This window comes from Meles meles, chromosome 20 (genome assembly GCF_922984935.1).
Source record: "Meles meles chromosome 20, mMelMel3.1 paternal haplotype, whole genome shotgun sequence".
NCBI classification, from domain to species: domain Eukaryota; kingdom Metazoa; phylum Chordata; class Mammalia; order Carnivora; family Mustelidae; genus Meles; species Meles meles.
The window spans coordinates 8,356,796-8,374,234 of NC_060085.1; the positions used below are offsets into that span (position 1 = coordinate 8,356,796).

Genomic DNA, 17,439 nt, shown 5'->3' on the forward strand with positions numbered 1-17,439 from the left:
AGAGCCCTGCCACGCTGATGGAGAAAACAGGCCAATCACAGTTGCCCGCGCAATCTGGGCGGTGGCGTTGCAGGTCCCTGGTGGCCCCCTCTTGGGTTTGCCGGGGCGACCTGGGCTGCCGACCCTAGAGACCCCGAGCGAAGGCTTGTTCCCACCCCGTGTTCCTGCCGGCTCCTAACGGATTGCAAACTGTGCCTGTGCCGGGAGGGGAGCTCCTCCTGGGCGCGCGGACCCGGCTGCGGTTTCCATGGAAACTGCTGGCTCTGGATGTGCGAGGACAGCGAAGGCGACTGAGCCCTGGGAGATTTGGGGAGCTCGCGTGGGTGGCCCCAGCCGCCGGACTTGCTCATACTCGCCGACACTTCCATCCCTGGTTGGGATAACCCCTGGCCCAAAGTCTAAAATGAAGCCTAGCTGCGGCTCCGCCCCCACGAGCTGGTGAGGAGCCAAGGGACCAATCTGCGCGTGGCGCCACTGGGCTCCCTCGGGCACGTGCCCGGGCTCGCGGATGCGGTCCCCGGGGTCACGTGGCTGCAGCCACCAGGGCCCACGCAGCTTGCACGCCACCTTGCGGCCGCCGGCCTTGTATCGCTCCCCGCTTCTCTTGCTAGCGGCCAGCAGGAGTCGGCGGCGACCTCAGCATCCTCCTCCGGGAAATGGGGCCAGGGCAGCCGTCCCATCTCTGCCAACTTCCCTCCCCACCGCGGCTTCCTGTTCCAGGAACAAGCCGAGCCGTTCTACCTCGGGGCTTTGGCACTGGCTGTTCCTTCGGCCTGGGATTTGCCTCCTCCAGCTTTCTTCAGGGACGGAACCTCTTTGTCATTCTGGTCTACACTCAAATGCCACCATCTCAGAGAGGACCGCCCTGACCACCGATTTAAACAGCCAGAAACTAACAGCACTCTATTTCCTGCAGGGCGCTTGTCACAGCTGTAGATGTCTTACTTAGGGATCTACTGAACATCTCCCCAACCGGTCCCTGAGCTCCCTGACGGTGGGGAATGTGTGTTCCGTGGGGGGAATTAGGAGTGGGCATCAGGATCCTGAGTCTTGGGAGATGTCCAGTGGCCTCCCAGGCTCCCAACCTCCCACCCGTGGGCCTGTGACAGGGAGTGTTTGGAGCTGCCAGGCCCAGGTAGCTGAGGCCTCGCAGAAGCTTGTCAAGAAAAGGGCATCGTCTGGCCTGTAGGGTCATCACCGCCGCCTTGGCCTTGCTCAGGAAGGGACGAAGATGGAGACAAGGAGGGGCCCGCCCACCCCACTCCAATCATCCAGGCCTAGGGGAAGGGCGTCTCCTTTCTCGCTCTTTAATCTCGCTCTGCTCTCTTGACACAGTTCTAGCAGTGCAAGCCCCAGGAGCCACCTCCGGAGATAGTGTGGGGTTGGGGGGGGGGACCAGCCCCGGGGGGTCCAGCCCTGGGGCAGGGCAGGGGCGCCTCCTTCCAGCCGGCGGTCCCGGAGGCCCCCGCGGCTGTCCGGGCCCCGGCAAGCCCGGGCATCGTGTCCGAGCGGACAAATAAATAGGGGCGATCAGTGGTTGGATGGGTCAGGCTGGCTTGTGGTCCGGGTGGCTTTTGAGCGTGTGGAACTTGACACTGTCCAGCTTCTCGAAGCGCTTCCCGCAGCGCTCGCACGTGAAGTTGTACTGCACCTCGGCCGTGTGCTTCTTCATGTGCCAGTTGAGCGACGCGCGCTGTCGGCACTGGTAGCCACAGATCTCGCACCTGCCGGGAGCCGGCGGGCGACACCGGGGGCGGGGTCAGACGGGGGTGGGGCCGCATTGGGGGCGGGGCCCAAGCTACGCGGACCCAGCCGGCCGCCCGCCCCACCCCCAACCCGAGGGGAGTACCGGCCCTCTGCGGGTACAGGCCCAAACCTCCTCCCTCCCCCGCAGCCCCCCTATCAACCTCACGGGGAACACTGTCACTCACTGCAGGGGCGTCTCGCCGGTGTGCGTGCGTCGGTGTACCTCCAGGTGGTTCTTCCTCTTGAAGGACTTGCCGCAGGTTTCGCAGGTGAATTCACGGACACCTGGGGGAGATGCGGGGCTGAGCACGCCGCCGTCGGGGGCGGGGGCTGCGGGACGTCTCTGCAGCGCTGCAGAAACCGGGTTCCCTGGCGGGCTTCCGGCCCTCCGGGCTCAGGGACACCAACTCTGGGAACCACTGCTGACTCTAATGACGAGGGCGGTGAATACCGAGGGCGGCTCACGACCCCGGATGAGGCTCAGAGGCTGTAAAGGAAGGCTCCGGGGCAGAGCTGAAATGTGAGCTTGGCTTCCTGGGAGGCACCAAGTGCAAACTGTCAAGCCAAAGTGGGTGTGAATTTGACCCCAATATTTGAACTTCGGGGCGATTTCACATAAAAATCCAAGGTTCCCACCTCTTGAAAAATCTGAAGGCGTGCCCTCCCGCTGGATACAAGCACCACAGCTACCCACGGAGTCAGCAGTCCGCGCCCTGGGGGTCAGTCCCAGGGAGGGGGACAGTCCTATGCCTGGGGACCCAGTGCTCCTTGGGGTTTCAGCCCGCCTGCCCCCGCCCTAGATCCAAGGCCCATGACCCCATGCCCCTTGCTGCCAGCGCCACCGGGGGCCTGACCTGAATGGATGATCATATGTCGCCGCAGGTGGTTGGATAAATAGAACTTCTTGCCACAGCCAGGGTGTGGACACACCTTGGTCTTCCCTTTCCGATGCACCAGATTGACGTGGTTCTGCAGGCAAGAGGGGCAGGAGTGGGGCTATGGGTGCCATGGGCCCACCTGCAAGGTTATCCACGGTGGGGACAGACAAGCGTAGCTGGGAGGCAGGCTGCGGCCAGCCTTTCTGGGGGAGCGAAGAGGGGAGCCCTTGGCCTTGCCCTTGCAAGGGCCTCCCGGCTCTGAGAAAAGGCTCAGGGGCACAACTGGGATCAGCCACAGCTGTCTTGGGCACCGCTGCCAGCCAGGGCCTGGGCTGGGGCGTCAGGCAGCCTCATCATAACCTTGCGATGGGGTCCTGTTATTGGCCCGGTTTTATGGATGGGGAGATGAGGCTCCAAGGGCAGAGGGTTTGGCCCATGTCTCACGGATGGGCAGTGGCAGGCCTGGCCTGGGTTCCAGGGCTCTCAGTCCCACAGCAGGCTTTGCCACTGCGCCCAGTCCAGGCGGGCAGGCCCCTCGGTCATTCTTTCATTCTTTTATTCTTCCACTCACCACCACATCGGTAGCTCTAGGACCCAGCACTAGGCCTGGTACCCGATAGATGCTCAACACAATGCTGGAAAATGAGACCCAGCAAATTCAAAGGCCTACGGTGCCGCCTCCTGCCACAGGTGGGAATGTGACAGGACAGTCTCTGCCCTTGGGGCATCCCATCCAGGCTCCTGGGGACAAACTACAGGGACGTCCTGATGGTGTGGTGACCTGGGGCTTGCAGACCCCACTAGACCTGGGGGGGCTAGCGGGGACTTCTTGGTGGAGAGGCTTCCCCAGCCAAGTCTGGAGAAGAAGCATCTGGAGCCAAGAAGGTGGCCAGGGCAAAAGCAGGCTAAGTCCGGGCTGACTAGAAGGCAGGACAAGGGCACTGGAGAGCAGGAAGGGGAGGCAGCGAGGTGACACGCGGCACCCTGTGGCCAAGGCAGGGTCAGTGAGAAGCTACTGAGAGGTGGGCATGTGGGAGGCAGGCCAGTGGCACCTGGTGGGGCCAAGCGGGGCCATCCGTGAGCCGCACTGCCCAGACGCCTGCACACAGGCAGCGGGAAAAGGAAGCAGGTCCTGCTCAGCCTGCTGGGCCGGTGGTCTCACCTGGAAACTGCTGAGGGCCACGTAGACCTGGCTGCAGCCCTCGTAGGGGCAGTGGAACATCTCCAGCAGACCGTCGGCGTCCATCACCCGAGTCCGCTTGCTCCGCCGCCTCCTGGAGGGGAAGGGGCCCGTGGTGTCAGGGCTGCCCCACCAGGCCGGCTGTGGGGCGGTGGGCTGCTCCTCGTCCCAGCCCCCCGCTGCCCAGGCACCCACTTCTCAGGCTCCTTGGGGATCTCGTAGATGATGGCCGACATGTCACTGCCGTCCAGCTCCTCCCCGTCCACCTCTGCTTCCGGTTCCGCGCTCTCAGGTACTGTGGCCGCCAGCTCCGCCAGCTCCGGGGCCACAGGCTCCTCCTTCTCCTCCTTCTTGAGCGCATACAAGTCCTCCTTCTCTACGGGGGCGGACACGGGGCGGACGTCCGTGGGGGGGACTTGCGTGGTCCCTCCACCCCAACCCCTGCCAGAGACCCCAGCAGCCCTCCCTGGACCGGTTCGGCCCCCCACCCCCGCCTGGCCCCGCCAGACCTTTCTTGGTCTCGATGCCTGCCACCGCGGCAGGGTCTGTGGTGCTGGGCTGGCTGCCCTCGGGCTCTGTCTGGGTGTAGGCCGCCACGCCCTCCATCACCGCGCAGGGCACCTCGTCCCCCAGGCCCCCAGCGGGGGCACCGCTGCCTGCTGCCACGTTGAGGTGGATGCCCTCGGCTGTGAGGGCGTCGTAGCCGGGGCCGGCGATGATGATCACCTGCGAGCCAGGCACCATGCCCGGCATGGGACAGCTGGCTACCACCTCGCCCAGTGCCTCCTGGGGCATGTTCTCAAAGAGAGTGCCGGGCCCCGGGCCCACTTGTACGGGCACCGGCACGCACACCACCGTCTCCAGGGCCTCAGGCCCGCTGCCTGCTGGGTTGGGGCACAGCGGGGTGCCCTGCTCAGTCAGGCTCTCCACGTGGTGGACGTTGAAGGGGATGTGCACGCCTTCCTGCGTGATGAGCCCGCTGCTGCCTGCCGGGCTGGTGGGGGTGACCGCCGCCGCTGCCGGCGCTGCGGCCCCCTTGGCCGGCTGGCCCTCAGGGGGCTCCTCGGAGTCGGAGCCCGAGCCAGAGCTGGAAGAGTCAGAGCTGCCAGCCGCCAGGCCATTGCCCACTGTGGTGACAGAGGAAAGGGGATGGTCACGATAGCAACGGTGGCGGCAAGAGTATCTGTCAAGGGCTTACTAGGGGCTGGGCACGGTGACCCCCTCAGAGCCACAAACCTCTCTCATTTCTCAGTCCCCCTTGTGCCCCGACCAGCCCTGCTCCTCAGAGACGCTCTCCTCCCTCAGCCTCCAGACCCGGATTCTGGGTTTCTGGCCCCTCTCTGGTGGCCCAATGGGGTCAGGCTTGGGCTGAGAGATTCCCCACCCCGTCCACCCCCACTAATCATGTGTCTTTGGTGACCAGCCCCCATCCTGAAGCTATCTAGGGGAGCCTGCCCGAGTCACCGAGATGAGCACAGACTCAGGTGTGTTCCAAAGGGGCCCCTTGTGAAAGGGGCTCGTGACGAACAAGGAAGAACATTCCCATCACTCAGGAAATTCCAAAGGTTTTAGGAGCTCTGTGCCAGGAACCAGGGACAGAAATCAAATACGGATTTTCATTACACTGCCCTCACCCATACCCGATGTCTCCATGTGGACAGCTTCGGCCTGGACCTCCTGTGGGGCTGGGGGCTCTTATCTCCCTCTGCCTCCTCTGCTGCCCCCCCGGGGGGGGGGGCTCACAGCCACCTCAGAGTCCACTCAGTAATTCTAGGCTCTGAATCTTCCCTAAGAAAAAAGCCCACACCCTTCGCAGACATCCCTGTCTCAGGGGTTGATGGCGGCTCTGTCCTTCCAGATGCTCAGGCCAAACCAAGTCCGAGGGCTGCCCCTGATTTCTCTTTCTCTCACAGCCACTTTCAGTTTGTCAGCAAACCCCACTGGCACTACATCCTCGTATTTAGGGATACTAGGCAGGCTCCTGCCTCAGGCCCTTTGCATTTGCTGTTCGCTCTGCCTGAACACTGTTCTCTCAGACACCTACAGCAGCTTTTCCCTCACCTCCATCAGACCCTTTCCTAAAATGCTATTCATTCAGGGAAGCCTCTGACCCTCTTATCTCATATAGCATTCTTTCTTTCCTTAATTTTCCTCCGAAATACCACCCTTCACTGTACTCTAGATTTTAATTGTTATATTGTTTCCTCTCTGCTTCCCCTCTAGACCATAAGCTCCACAAGGATGGGGGGTCCTGGGCACAGGCCCCAGGGCCCAGAAGGCCGCCTGGCGCACACTGAGCACACGGTTGTAAAAATGAATGAATCTCAGCCTGATGTTGTGATGAAGGTCAAGGAGACCAACATTTTGCCTAGGTTATTTCATGCTAAAGTCCACACATGGAGAGAAAGGGGGACAGAAAAATCAAGGGCTGACCCTTGGTTACATACTCAAGACAGACTCAGGGCACGCTGTCTGGGGACTGTGCGTCCTACCCTCCCCGGAGGTCACATGGGGCATACAGACTCTGGGGCCAGACTTCGGGGCTGGGATCTTGGTGCTCCCCCCAGCCAGCTGTGTGATGTGGGGGCCTTACGTAACCTCTCTGGGCCTGAGGATAAGTTGATACTTTCCCCAGGGGCTGTTTGGTGTAATGAGGAAATACGTGTAAAGGGCCTAGGACAGTACCCGGCTCTGAGTAAGCACCCTACCAGTGTTTTCTATTCTTATTCTTATCGTAATGCCCCATCCCTGACTCAAGGCCCCAGATGGCAGCAGGGGTGGGGTAGGGGGATCGGCCCCTCCTTGTAACACCCTGTAATCTGCAGGGTGAGTTGAGTCCCTGGGCCCCACTGTGAGGCAGGGGGCAGTCACCCAGTGAGCTGCAGGGGGACAGCGTAGGGGTTCGCCTGCCTCCCCAGCTGTAGCTTCAGACTGGGAGGGGCCAGACTGCGCTTCTTACCAGGTGATCATGGCCTGAATCACAGAAATGGCCTCTCACAGTGCCGGCAGGAGGTGCTCCTACTTAGTGAGAAGCAGGCAGCCCAGGCAGAGAGCTGATAAGGGAGCTGCTGAGCAAACCGGGCGGGGACGGGGACACAGCCCCTCGTCCTCCCCGCAGCCACAGCAGAACCCCCCCACACACATTGATCCCAGCATTTGCTCCTGAGAGCCAGACCCCCCGGCCCCTGGTGTCACACTTGGGTGGGGGTGCAAGGGGGCCCCTCTGGTGCCATCCCCAGCCCGGCGGACGCATCACCAGAAGGGTCAGTCACAGTTCGTCCCAGGGCCTTGGTTTTCCCTACTGTAGTCAAGGGGGGCTGACGGAAGAGCTGTAGGGAGGACTCAGGGTGGGTTGAGTTGGCGGGGGGGGGGGGGGGCGGTACCTGGAGCGGGGAGAGGACGGCCGAGGGGCTGGTTGCACGGTGGGCTCCGGCTGACACACGTGGGATGGCCGTTGGCCGGGGGGCCCACCTGGAACAGCTCTCGCCCACGGCTTCCCCTCGGCCAGCTGGGATGCCACCTGCTCTGTGATTCCTGCCAGCGCAGGCTCAGCCCTGGCGACTGACCTCACCCTCGGCCCCGGCAGGGCACCTGGCAGCCGGCCCCGTTGCTCCTTCTCGCAGCTGAAGCTGAGATCCTGAAGCCACCCGCCGCGTCTCCTCTGCCCCCCCACCAGGGCCAACTGGGCCTCAGGAACTGAGTCCCTCCTGGTCCTGCTGCCTGGTCCTGCTGCTTGCTCAGGACGTGTGACCCACATGGGGTGGCAGACGAGGGGCAGGGGCAGAGCAGGGAGAGACAGATGGGGGGCAGGGAGTGGAGTGTGGGGGAGACAGGGAGATATGGGGGGGCAGGGAGAAGGCAGGAGACAGAAGGCAGAGGATGAAACAGAAGAGTGAGCGAGGGAGGGGAAACGAAGGAGAGCTCACGAACAGAGAATGGGGAGGAAGGAGGAGCACAGGGCAGAGAGGGGAAGAGGATGAGGCTGGGAGAGACAGCCCAGACCCGAAAGGGAAAGGGCCAGGGAAAACAGGAGGGGGCAGAGGCCAGGAGAGCTGCCGAGCCTGAGGACGCCCAGCACCCACTCCTCCCTCCAGCCACGGAGCCAGGTTTTCCGACCCCCAGCCCGGCTGGCCTCAGGCACAGGTGGGCCAAGCTGTCACAGCTGTCCCTCTGGGAAATGGGGGCCACTGCCTCTCAGCCCCAGAAGGACTTGGAAGATGGCAGGCCAGCCTGCGGGGCCGGGACGCTGTCCCTGGCCCAGCCAGCGCTGGCCTCCTCGCTCCGCTGTTTCCAGGCCGACGAGAGCACGAGGGCAGGGAGTCCTGGGCGACGCGGCCCCAGAGGAGCCGTAGAGCCCTCGTCCCTCCGACCCACCTTTGTCACTGTCGGGGTCTGACTCACTGAGGGGCTTCAGGGGCGAGTGCAGGTCCTGGAAGTAGCGGTGGCCGGCCTCACACTGCCACACGGCCGTGGTGTACAGGCCAAAGGTGGGGTCCAGCTCGGCCAGGTGCGGCTCGTACGGGCAGCGGTGCTTGTGGTCCTCGTACCAGATCACCACGTTCTTCAGGCAGTTCACGTTGCGTCGCCTCCCTGCACACACAGGGTGGGGCGCGGGGTCAGGGACAGTGTTCACCAGCCCCCCACACCCCCCATCCAGAGCCCCAGGACACCCTGGCCTTCTGGCTTCCCGGGTGGTGAGACACCTTCCTGCACCCTGTGCAGGCCTGTCCCCCGTCTGCAGATGAAGAAACAGGCTCTGCGAGGTGAGGTCCACGCTGATGAGAACGGAGACAGGCCACAGGGTCCTCACTGATAAAGGAAACCACATGAACTACGGAGCCTGGCGTGTGATAGGTTGTTAGTGGCTGCTTGCTGTTTAGAGACCCTGGCCTGGACCCGCTGAGTCCCCTCTGCCCTCGTCTCTCTGCTCCTACTTTTGTCCCACTACTAGTCTACTCGGTCTGCAGCAGAGGGCACCTGCTACAAACGCTTGAGTCTGGCCATGCCCTCCTCAGCCCAGAAGCCACCAGGGCTCCTACCTGGCTGGGAGTAAAAGGCAAAGTCCTCCCCAGAGCCACCAGGCCCTGCTCTGCCTTTCTCCTTGATCACTGCATCCCAGCCTCACGGCTTCCTCCCTGTTCAGGAAACTGCGCAGGGTATGGCCCTGCCTCAGGGCCTTTGCACGGACTGTGTCTCCTTCCAGATGATGGCCTTGCCTCTCCTTTACTCAAGTCTTTCCTTCAGTCTGCCGTCCCCTCCCCAGTGTCCTTCTAGCTGACCTGACTTGCTCTTCTCTTTTTTCCAGGTAGTACCCAGATCCCATCTGTGTTTCTGTCTTCCCTGCTAGAGTGCCAGCTCCCCAGGGCGGGGACACCTGTCTGTTGGTCTTCTTGTGTCCCCAGTGCCTACGCAGGGCCTGGCATATAGTATGCTTGCTGGATGAGTTGATGCTTCAAGGAGGTGGGCCCACTGGAGCCTGACTGCGGGGTTCAAACCCTGACTGCCCCTTTGTAGCCGGGTGGCTCCAGCTTCTCTGAACCTCAGCTGCCTTCTCTGGGCCAGGGGAGAGTAACCATCCCCACTCCTTGCGGGCTGCCAGAGGGGAGGCAGGGAAGACATGGACAGGGCATGGAACAGGGCTGGGTACACTCTGAATGCTCAAGAAATGGAATCCGTGATTTGTCTAATGATGCTGGTCTTACAGCCAAGGGAGAGGAAACCGTCCTCCCGATCTTCCAGGTTGGGAGATGAGGAGGGTGCCCAGAAGGGTTCTGGGGTCTACAGATGTTGTCTGGGGACTTCAACCATGTGATGACCGTGGGGACAACAGGGACCCCGCCCCTAGCTGCCCCTCCAGACCACACTTGTCTCCTTAACTTCCTCCTCACCCCTCTGGGACTCGGAGGCCACAGACTTAGCTCGGCCCTCGCCTCTGACGACTGTGAGAAGGGGCGGGACTCACGGCCACCAGATGGCTGTTCCCGGACCGCTGGCCCTCACCCTGCTGGACAAGGCCTGAGACACACAGCGCGGGGGCTCAGAGGTTGCAGCTGGGGGGCAGGAGGGATGCGCGGCAGGCCTCCACTCCGACTGCGCATGCCCTGTTTCATTCAGCCTGGCATGTGACACACGCTTAAGGCCCCCGCACAAGCTGTCCCCTCTGCCCTGTCCAGCTCTTCCCTGGGTGACTCGCATGCATCAGGCAGGACAGTGCAGGAGCTAAGGGGACTGCTCGGGTGACGTGGGTGTGTGCTCTGGCCTGGCCCCTTGCCAGCTGTGCAGCGTGGGGTGGGGACTTGGCCTTTTATGTATGAGATGGGGGGGTGGGGTACCCCCACTGGGGACAGCACAGGTGCCGGTCCCCTTCCTGCCTCCGTCCCCAACCCCTCCGCAGGCAGCTGGGTCAGGCCCTTCCCCTGGGCCCCCAGTGTCCCTCCTTCCCTGCCACGGCCCTGCCGGGCCTGTCCCTTGCCTTCCCAAGACCATGGGCTCTGGGAGGGCAGGGCTGGGTCTGGGCCGCTCCGCTCAGCACTGTCCCGTGCAGGCCCTCCACAGCTGGGGCCTGACAATGAGCGAGGGAACGAACAACAGAGCCACTTGCTCCCAACGCCCATCCCCTCCCTGCTGGCTGCACCCCACTTACTTTTCTTCCGCTTTGGCTTTTTGGGGACCTGCTCCCAAGGCTTCCTGTAAGAGAGAGAGGCAGGGGGAGTGAACACAGGGCATGGCTGATGCTGAGCTAGTGACAGCACCCTGCTCCAAGGCCGAATTGTAGCTATTGTCCTATTTCCCCAGGGTCTGCGTGTAGCCTCTCTCCTCCACGGACGCCAGCCCTGGGACTGTGGTCTAGCATCGCCATCCATTTCACCAAGTGGGAAAATGAGGCTGAGGAGTGAGGCTGCCTGCCCAGGGGCCTGTGGCCAGGGAGTGAAGAACTCAGAAAAGGGTAACAGAAAGGTAAGTGTGGCAGGCAGAATTCTACACTGGCCCCACGATTCCTAACCCCGGGTCACACACTGTCTGTAATCCTCTCCCCATGAGTGGGACGGCCTGACAATATGCTGGGATACCACTCCTGTGCCTAGGTGACTTGGAATGAATCGGGAGGCAGCTTTCCAAGGTGGGCCTGGCCTAATCAGGGGAGCCCTTGAGTACAAGGATAGGAATGGCCTATGAGGGGCTGGGACCTGACAACGGCCTCTGGGAGCTGACAGCAATCCTGGTTGATGGCCTCAAGGCGGTGGGGACCTCGGCTGTACAATGCAGGGGGGGAATGAATTCTGCCAATGCTCTGAGGGAGTCTGGAAGCTGCTCCTTCCCTAGCTGAGCCTCCGGATGAAGATGCGGCCAGCAGAAAGCCTTGTCTCAGCCCTGTGAGACCTTGAGCAGAAGATCCAGCCTAAATATGCTAGAGTCCTGACCCACAGGAATGTGAGATAATTTGTGTGGTTTGAAGCCACTAGGTCCGTGGTCATTTATTCCGTAACAAAAGGACATTCATGGAGTTGGCCCTATCCAGGGCCCAGCAGCTCCCATCCCTCAGGCTGACTGAGATCCCTGCGGAGACCGTCAGGCCAAGCCAGGAGGGCTGGCCCTGCTAAGGACCCTGTCCCTGGCCCTAACTGCAGGCATTATGTGGGCCCCCGCCCAAGGTGCTGCCCCCTCCAACAGGGCCGCCCCTGCAGCCAGCTCGGGCCCACATGCTCTGGTCACCAGGCCACCTGCTTTGGGGGCCTTCCCCACTTTGGCCAGAGCGCAACACCCTGACCGTGTGCTGCCATGACAGAGGCCTCAGGGAGCCCAGGGCAAGGCCAGGCCTAAGCACTGGGGGCCCCCCAAGGCTTCCCACCCCCAGATGGCCACCAGAACTGCTAGGTGGGATCCTGGCCCCGTACACGCTGCTCGGCTGTGGCCCAGCACTGGCTCTATGAGTGCTGAGGGCGGGTGTTTTGGAGTTAGTCCTCCTGCATCTGCTTGGGCTCCCTCTGCCTTCCCGACACCACGCTTCTGGGTCTGCCCATCCACTCTGGCTGCTTCCTCATCCTTCCTTTTTTTTTTTTTTTAAATTAAATTAATTTACTTAAGCAATCTCTACACTGGGGTACCTGGGTGGCTCCTTGGGTTAAGCATCTGACTCTTGATCTCAGCTCTGGACTCAGGGGTGTGAGATCGCTCAGTGGGGAGTCTCCCTTTCCTCTCTCCTTCTTCTGCTCCTCCCCCACTCGCACTCTCTTTCTCTCTCACCCGCAAATAAGTCAATCTTAAAAAATATAAATAAGTAATCTCTGCACCCAATGTGGGGCTTGAACTCGTGAGCCCGAGATGAAGGGTCGCTCGCTCTTCCAACTGAGCCAGCCAGGGGCCCCTCATCCCTCCTTTTCTACACTGCAGCAGGAGGCCCTGAGACCTCCCCATGCCTCAGTTCCCCATCTATAGGGTGGGATCATTACCGTCCCTTCCTTGTGGGCCTGGCATGAGGTTATGAGCACTGCAAGAGCTTGGCGCAGCCCTGGGGGACTTAGTAACTGCTCAGCAAGTGGTAGAGATGATCACTGTGATTACTGATGTTCTCACAGAGCCTGGCCCTGGAACGCCGGCCTCCCCGCTATGGCCCAGACCGTGCTTTCCACACGACTCATCCTGACAGGCAGTTCAGGGTTTCTTGTCAGCTTCACCATCTACCCCACCTGTCCAGGGTGACGACACCTGTCCTGGGACTGCACCCCGAGTCTGGTCCCAAGACAGTTCCCCAGGCTCCTCTGCCCCTCCTGCCCCTGGCTCTGCCCTTGTCCAGGTCTCTGGCCGCCCCCATCCCAGATGCCTCCATCGCCTCCCACAGCTCTCTCCTTCCCTCCGAGGGGCAGGCTGGCCAAGTCCAAACACCCGCAGCCGCCTCCGTGCGCTCGGAGCCTTGCCGTGACTGGCAATGGCGCTTGGTGCTGGGGATGGGCTGGGTGCCAGTCAGATCCAAGTTCAAGTTTCCTCGCTGCTCTTGACTAGCTGTGTGACCTTGAGCAGGTCTTGTCCCCTCTGAGCCTCAGTGTCCTCACCTGGGAAGTGGGGAAAACAGCAGTGCCTCCCACATGGAGTCGCTGTGGCGATTAAACGAGGCCAGACCTCAAACCGCCTTCCCTCCCCCTGCCCACTTCTCCTGGTTCCAGCCCTTACACGTCGTCCCGTTTGAGGACAGCAGCTGCTGGGGCTTCCTTGGGGCTCTGCTTTCCCCGCAGTGGCCAGCCCCCAAAGGGTGCCCCGCAGCTCTCCTTCGCTCTCCTCTGCCATTTGCTTTCATGCTCGACTCCCTCATCCCTGCCAAGTGTCCCAACACACCATCAGTCCTACCCTGGATTTAAATAATCTGGAGCCCCTTCCCTGCCAAGTCCTGCCATTCCTGTCCCCACTCCCTTTGAGCTGTCTATACGTGTGTGCAGTCTTCCTGGCTTCTCCTGCATCTCTCCTGAGCCCCTGAGTCAGGGTCTTCTCCACCACAAACTGTCCCATTCTGGACCCTGGGGGTGGCTGCCTCCCTCGGCTCAGCAGTGTTAGACCACAGATCCTTCCCTCGGCCTCCAGGACGCTGGCCCAGGGAGTTCTCCACCAGCCTCCTGGCTGCTGCTTCTCCCTCGTCTCCTTGACTTCTCTAATCACAGAGAGTGAGTGCCGGGCTCAGACCTGTGTGTGTACCCGCGCCCCCTTAGCAACCTCCGGCACCATACCATCAATGGCCTGGTGACCCCCAAACCCAGATCTCCCACCTGGCCCTCTCCTGACCACACCACCACCAGCACGCCTCCCCAACACCACATGTAGGGGTCTCCCAAACATCTCACACGTGAGCTGTCGTATTGTCCCCTGACCTGTCCCTTCTCTGTTACCGGCCCCTGCAAACTTCCAGGTGCTCAGATCCAAACCTGGGGGCGTTGTTTCTCATATCCACACCCATCAGCAAACGCTGCTGGCCCTGATTTCAGCCACTTCTCCCCACTTCTGCACAGCCCTGCCTCACTCGCCTGGACCGGTGTAGTCAGCTCCCTCCCGGTCTGCCAGCTCCGGCCCTCCCCTCCCAGAGCCTCAACATCGGAGTCCGTGTGCACCTTTTGATTTTTCTGTTAACATTTTAAGATGTAAAAAGGAAAACTCAAACACATACGAAGCTAGAGAGAAGAGTGAGCCTCCTCGAGACCATCACCAGCATCGAAGACTGCCAACTTAGTCAACCTTGCTTCAGTGCAGCCCTCACCCAATCCTGCCACGCACACTCTGGAGAGTGCTTCTGTTAAAATATAAGCCAGGTATGGGACCTCTCTGTCTGAAATTCTGTACTTAAAAAAAAAAAAAAATCCTATCAGGCCTCCCATTTAACTGAGAGGGAAAACCAGAGTCCTCCATGCAGTCTATAAGTTCCTGTCACCTTCCTGTCCTCGTCTTTTCCCACCCTTCATCCTTTCACTGTGCTCCAGCCACATGGGTCTCCTCACTGCCCCAGGTACACACCAGGCTGGGTTCTGCCTCAGGGCCTTTGCACCTGCCACTCCTTCTTCCTCAAACCCTCTTCCTGCAGATATCTGCATGGCTTTCCCCGCCTCCTTCAGGTCTGTACCCCGGATGCTATCCTCTCACTGCGGCCCACCCTAACACCCTATTTAAACCTCCAGCACCCCCTCCGGATTCCTCTTTCCCCATTTCACTTTTTTTCTTTACATAGCCCCATCAATCTCTCACATGTAATTTATTCATGATCATAAATAATAGCAAATATAAAGTAATACAGTGGACAAGCCTTTGCACAGTGGACAAGCCTCCGCCCTCTGGCCTCTAAAATGGCAACTCCATAAGTCAGTGACTTTCCGTGCTGTTTCCTGCTGCACCGTCAGCACTCACGCCAGTGCCTGGCACACACTGGGTGCTGATGAAGCGTTCCCTAAACAAATGGGTACCGGAGACCCTGCTATTGGCCATTGTTTCCCTTTTCCCACTGGCTGCTAGGATGGTTCTGAGGCAAATTTATGGCCCATTCTCTGTTCCCATGTCTTCATGTCTTTTGAACCCCTCTGGTTGGGTTTTTAACTCACTCTGCCACAAAACCGCCCTTGCCATATCTCCTATGACTTATGTTTCAATCCAATAGCACGGATCGTGGCCCCACTGTGTCCCCTCCTTTATCCTTTCTTTTTAAGTTTTATTTATTTATTTGGGAGAGAGTGCACGCACAAGCAGTGGGGAGGGGCAGAGGCAGAGGGAGAGGCAAGCTCCCCACCAAGCAGAGAGCTCGACGCAGGCCTGATCCCGGGACCCCGAGATGACAACCGGAGCTGAAGGCAGACGCCCAACTTACTGAGCCACCCAGCACCTCTCCTTTCTCTTTTCATCCCACTTTCATTTCTGTCTTCTGGTCCAAGTTGCACATAGTCTTGAACTGAAATCTTCCAGGGACAAGACAGGTACAAATAATTGAAGAGTTGAAATAAGTGACCCCCGATCTCTGGTCATGTCCATTTCCCACGGAGACCCCTCATTCAGGGTTTTGTATTTTCCCGACTACCCATGTGTTCTGGGGCCGGGTTATTGCCATGTACGGCCTGGGCTGTCTCAGTGTCCTGGCCCCAGTCTTGCAGGACTACACAAACTGAGCTTCTGAAACTACCACTTTCAGGGGCATCTGGGTGGCTCAGTGGGTTAGGGCTCTGCCTTTGGCTCAGGTCATGGTCTCGGGGTCCTTGGATCGAGCCCCGCATCGGGCTCTCTGCTCGGCGGGGAGCCTGCTTCCCGTCTTCTTTCTCTGTTAAATAAATAAGTAAAATCTTTTTTTAAAAAATGAAAATACCACTTTCAGCTTAGGGACCTCCAGGAGCTCCCTCTGGCCAGTGGTTCTTAACTCCAGCTGCACATAATGTCTCCCTGGCAGCTTTGCAGAAAAAAAGCAAAGGTCCGCAACTCTACCCAGATTAACTGAATCAGTAACTCCACTACTGTGTATGGGGGGTGCCTGGGTGGCTCAGTCAGTTAAGTGTGGGACTACTGATTTCAGCTCAGGTCATGATCTCAGGGCTGTAAGACAGAGCTCTGCGACGGGTTCCACGCTGCACTGGGTGTGGAGCCTGCTTAAGAGTCTTTCTCCTTCTCACTCTGCTCTTCCTTCACCCCCCACCGTCCCCGCTTGTGCTCTCTAAAAAAAAAAAAGAAAAGAAACTCCAATAATGGAACACTAACTTGAGTTTTTTAAATGCCCAGCATTTCCTGATCTACTCTTGGGCACATAAGCCAGCCTGCCACCCCAGGGAGGCGGTGGTGCAATTCAGAAGGATCTGGTTGATCCCTGACCCTTAGAATCTCCCCCCAGAGGAACATGCCAATGTGCAATGTGTGCAAATGAAAACCAGGGCACAAGGAGGCTACTGTCGCAGCACTGCAACAGAGAACAAACATCATCATAACAACTAATACTTGGAGTGCTCACCTCGTGCCAACCACGTTCTAAGCCTTCTGCTGTATTTTAAGTCATTTAACTGTCACGCCAACCTATTAGGCAGGAAGGGAAGAACTGCATCCACACTCCTCAGTCTCAAGACTGAGACTCTTGCAAAGGCCTGCCTTCTACCCGAGCAGCTAACTCGGGACTTCCTCTTCACCTGAGTCTCCATGGGCTAAGGTGCCCCCAGGAGCCAAGAGGTTTACAGGAAAGCGATCTGGATGGAGAGGAGTCTTCCTATGTCTGGGGTGGAGGGTCGTGGGAATGGGACCACACAGAGCCCCAGACGGAGTGCCAGAACCTCACGAGGGACAGGGCTGCGTGGCCCAGGGTATCCAGTCACAGCCCCAACCTGCAACAGTAGGGGTTTTACAGGATGAGGCATGTGAGATCCCAAGCACCAGCAAGGAAGAAGGGACGTTAGGGCCTCAGGAGGCGGGGCCGCCCCTCCAGGGACTAGGTAGTTAGAACGCTTGGAGGTGGGGCCGGCACTGGGATTGGGCAGCTAGAAATTTAGTGGGCGGGGCCAAGTGCTAAGAGGCGGGTCGAGAAGCTGAGTGCATTCTAGGATTGGACAGTTGGAAAGCCGGGAGGCGGGGCCGCGAGCCAGGCGCGTCCCTGGACCGGCGGTAGGAGACCCAGGCCGGCGGCCCGGCCACTGGGCGGGGCTCACAGGTGCCGGGGGCGGGGCCGTGAGCAGAGGGGGCGGGACCAGGCTCGGCGGGGATGGGGGCGTCTCCTCCCTCGCTCGCTCCCTCCCTCCCTCTGGCCGGGCCCCCTCACCCGTGGCGGCCGCTACGCTGGCCGCGCTCCAGCGAGATGAGATAGGCTGCGAGCTTGGCGTCGCTCCAGCCGCTGCGGCGCCGCAGGTCCACCCAGGGCCCGTGCGCCTCGCCCAGGTACACACGCCGCACGTCGTACTTCTTCCGGGACTCGAGCCGCCGCCGGGCTCGGTCGGACTCCGTGAGCCGCGGCCGACCCCGCGCCTTGCGGCCCGCCGCGCCCTCCTCGGCCGCCGCCTCCCCGCCTGCGCCCGCCTCAGCCTCCGCCTCCGCCTCGGGCTCCGGCACCCGCTCCGCCATCCCCCCCTCCCTGGTTACCAACCTCCCCCGTTGTTAGGAGCCCGGCCGGAAGTGGCGCGCATCTTCCGCGCCGACGGGAAATTT

The 17,439-nt window shown here is 60.5% G+C and overlaps 1 protein-coding gene across 1 annotated transcript; it reads right to left on the reverse strand.

Annotated features, from left to right (window-relative positions):
- Positions 1 to 1,041: 1,041 nt before the first annotated feature.
- Positions 1,042 to 17,359, reverse strand: ZNF653 (zinc finger protein 653). The gene is made up of 9 exons (XM_045992304.1): positions 17,057 to 17,359; positions 10,448 to 10,491; positions 8,179 to 8,394; positions 4,314 to 4,931; positions 4,000 to 4,180; positions 3,787 to 3,898; positions 2,601 to 2,715; positions 1,932 to 2,031; positions 1,042 to 1,724 (listed from the first exon to the last, which is right to left on the reverse strand). The coding sequence occupies exons 1-9, from the start codon at positions 17,353 to 17,355 to the stop codon at positions 1,547 to 1,549; spliced, it is 1,863 nt and encodes a 620-aa protein (XP_045848260.1). The 5' UTR covers positions 17,356 to 17,359; the 3' UTR covers positions 1,042 to 1,546.
- Between the last annotated feature and the right edge of the window lie 80 nt (positions 17,360 to 17,439).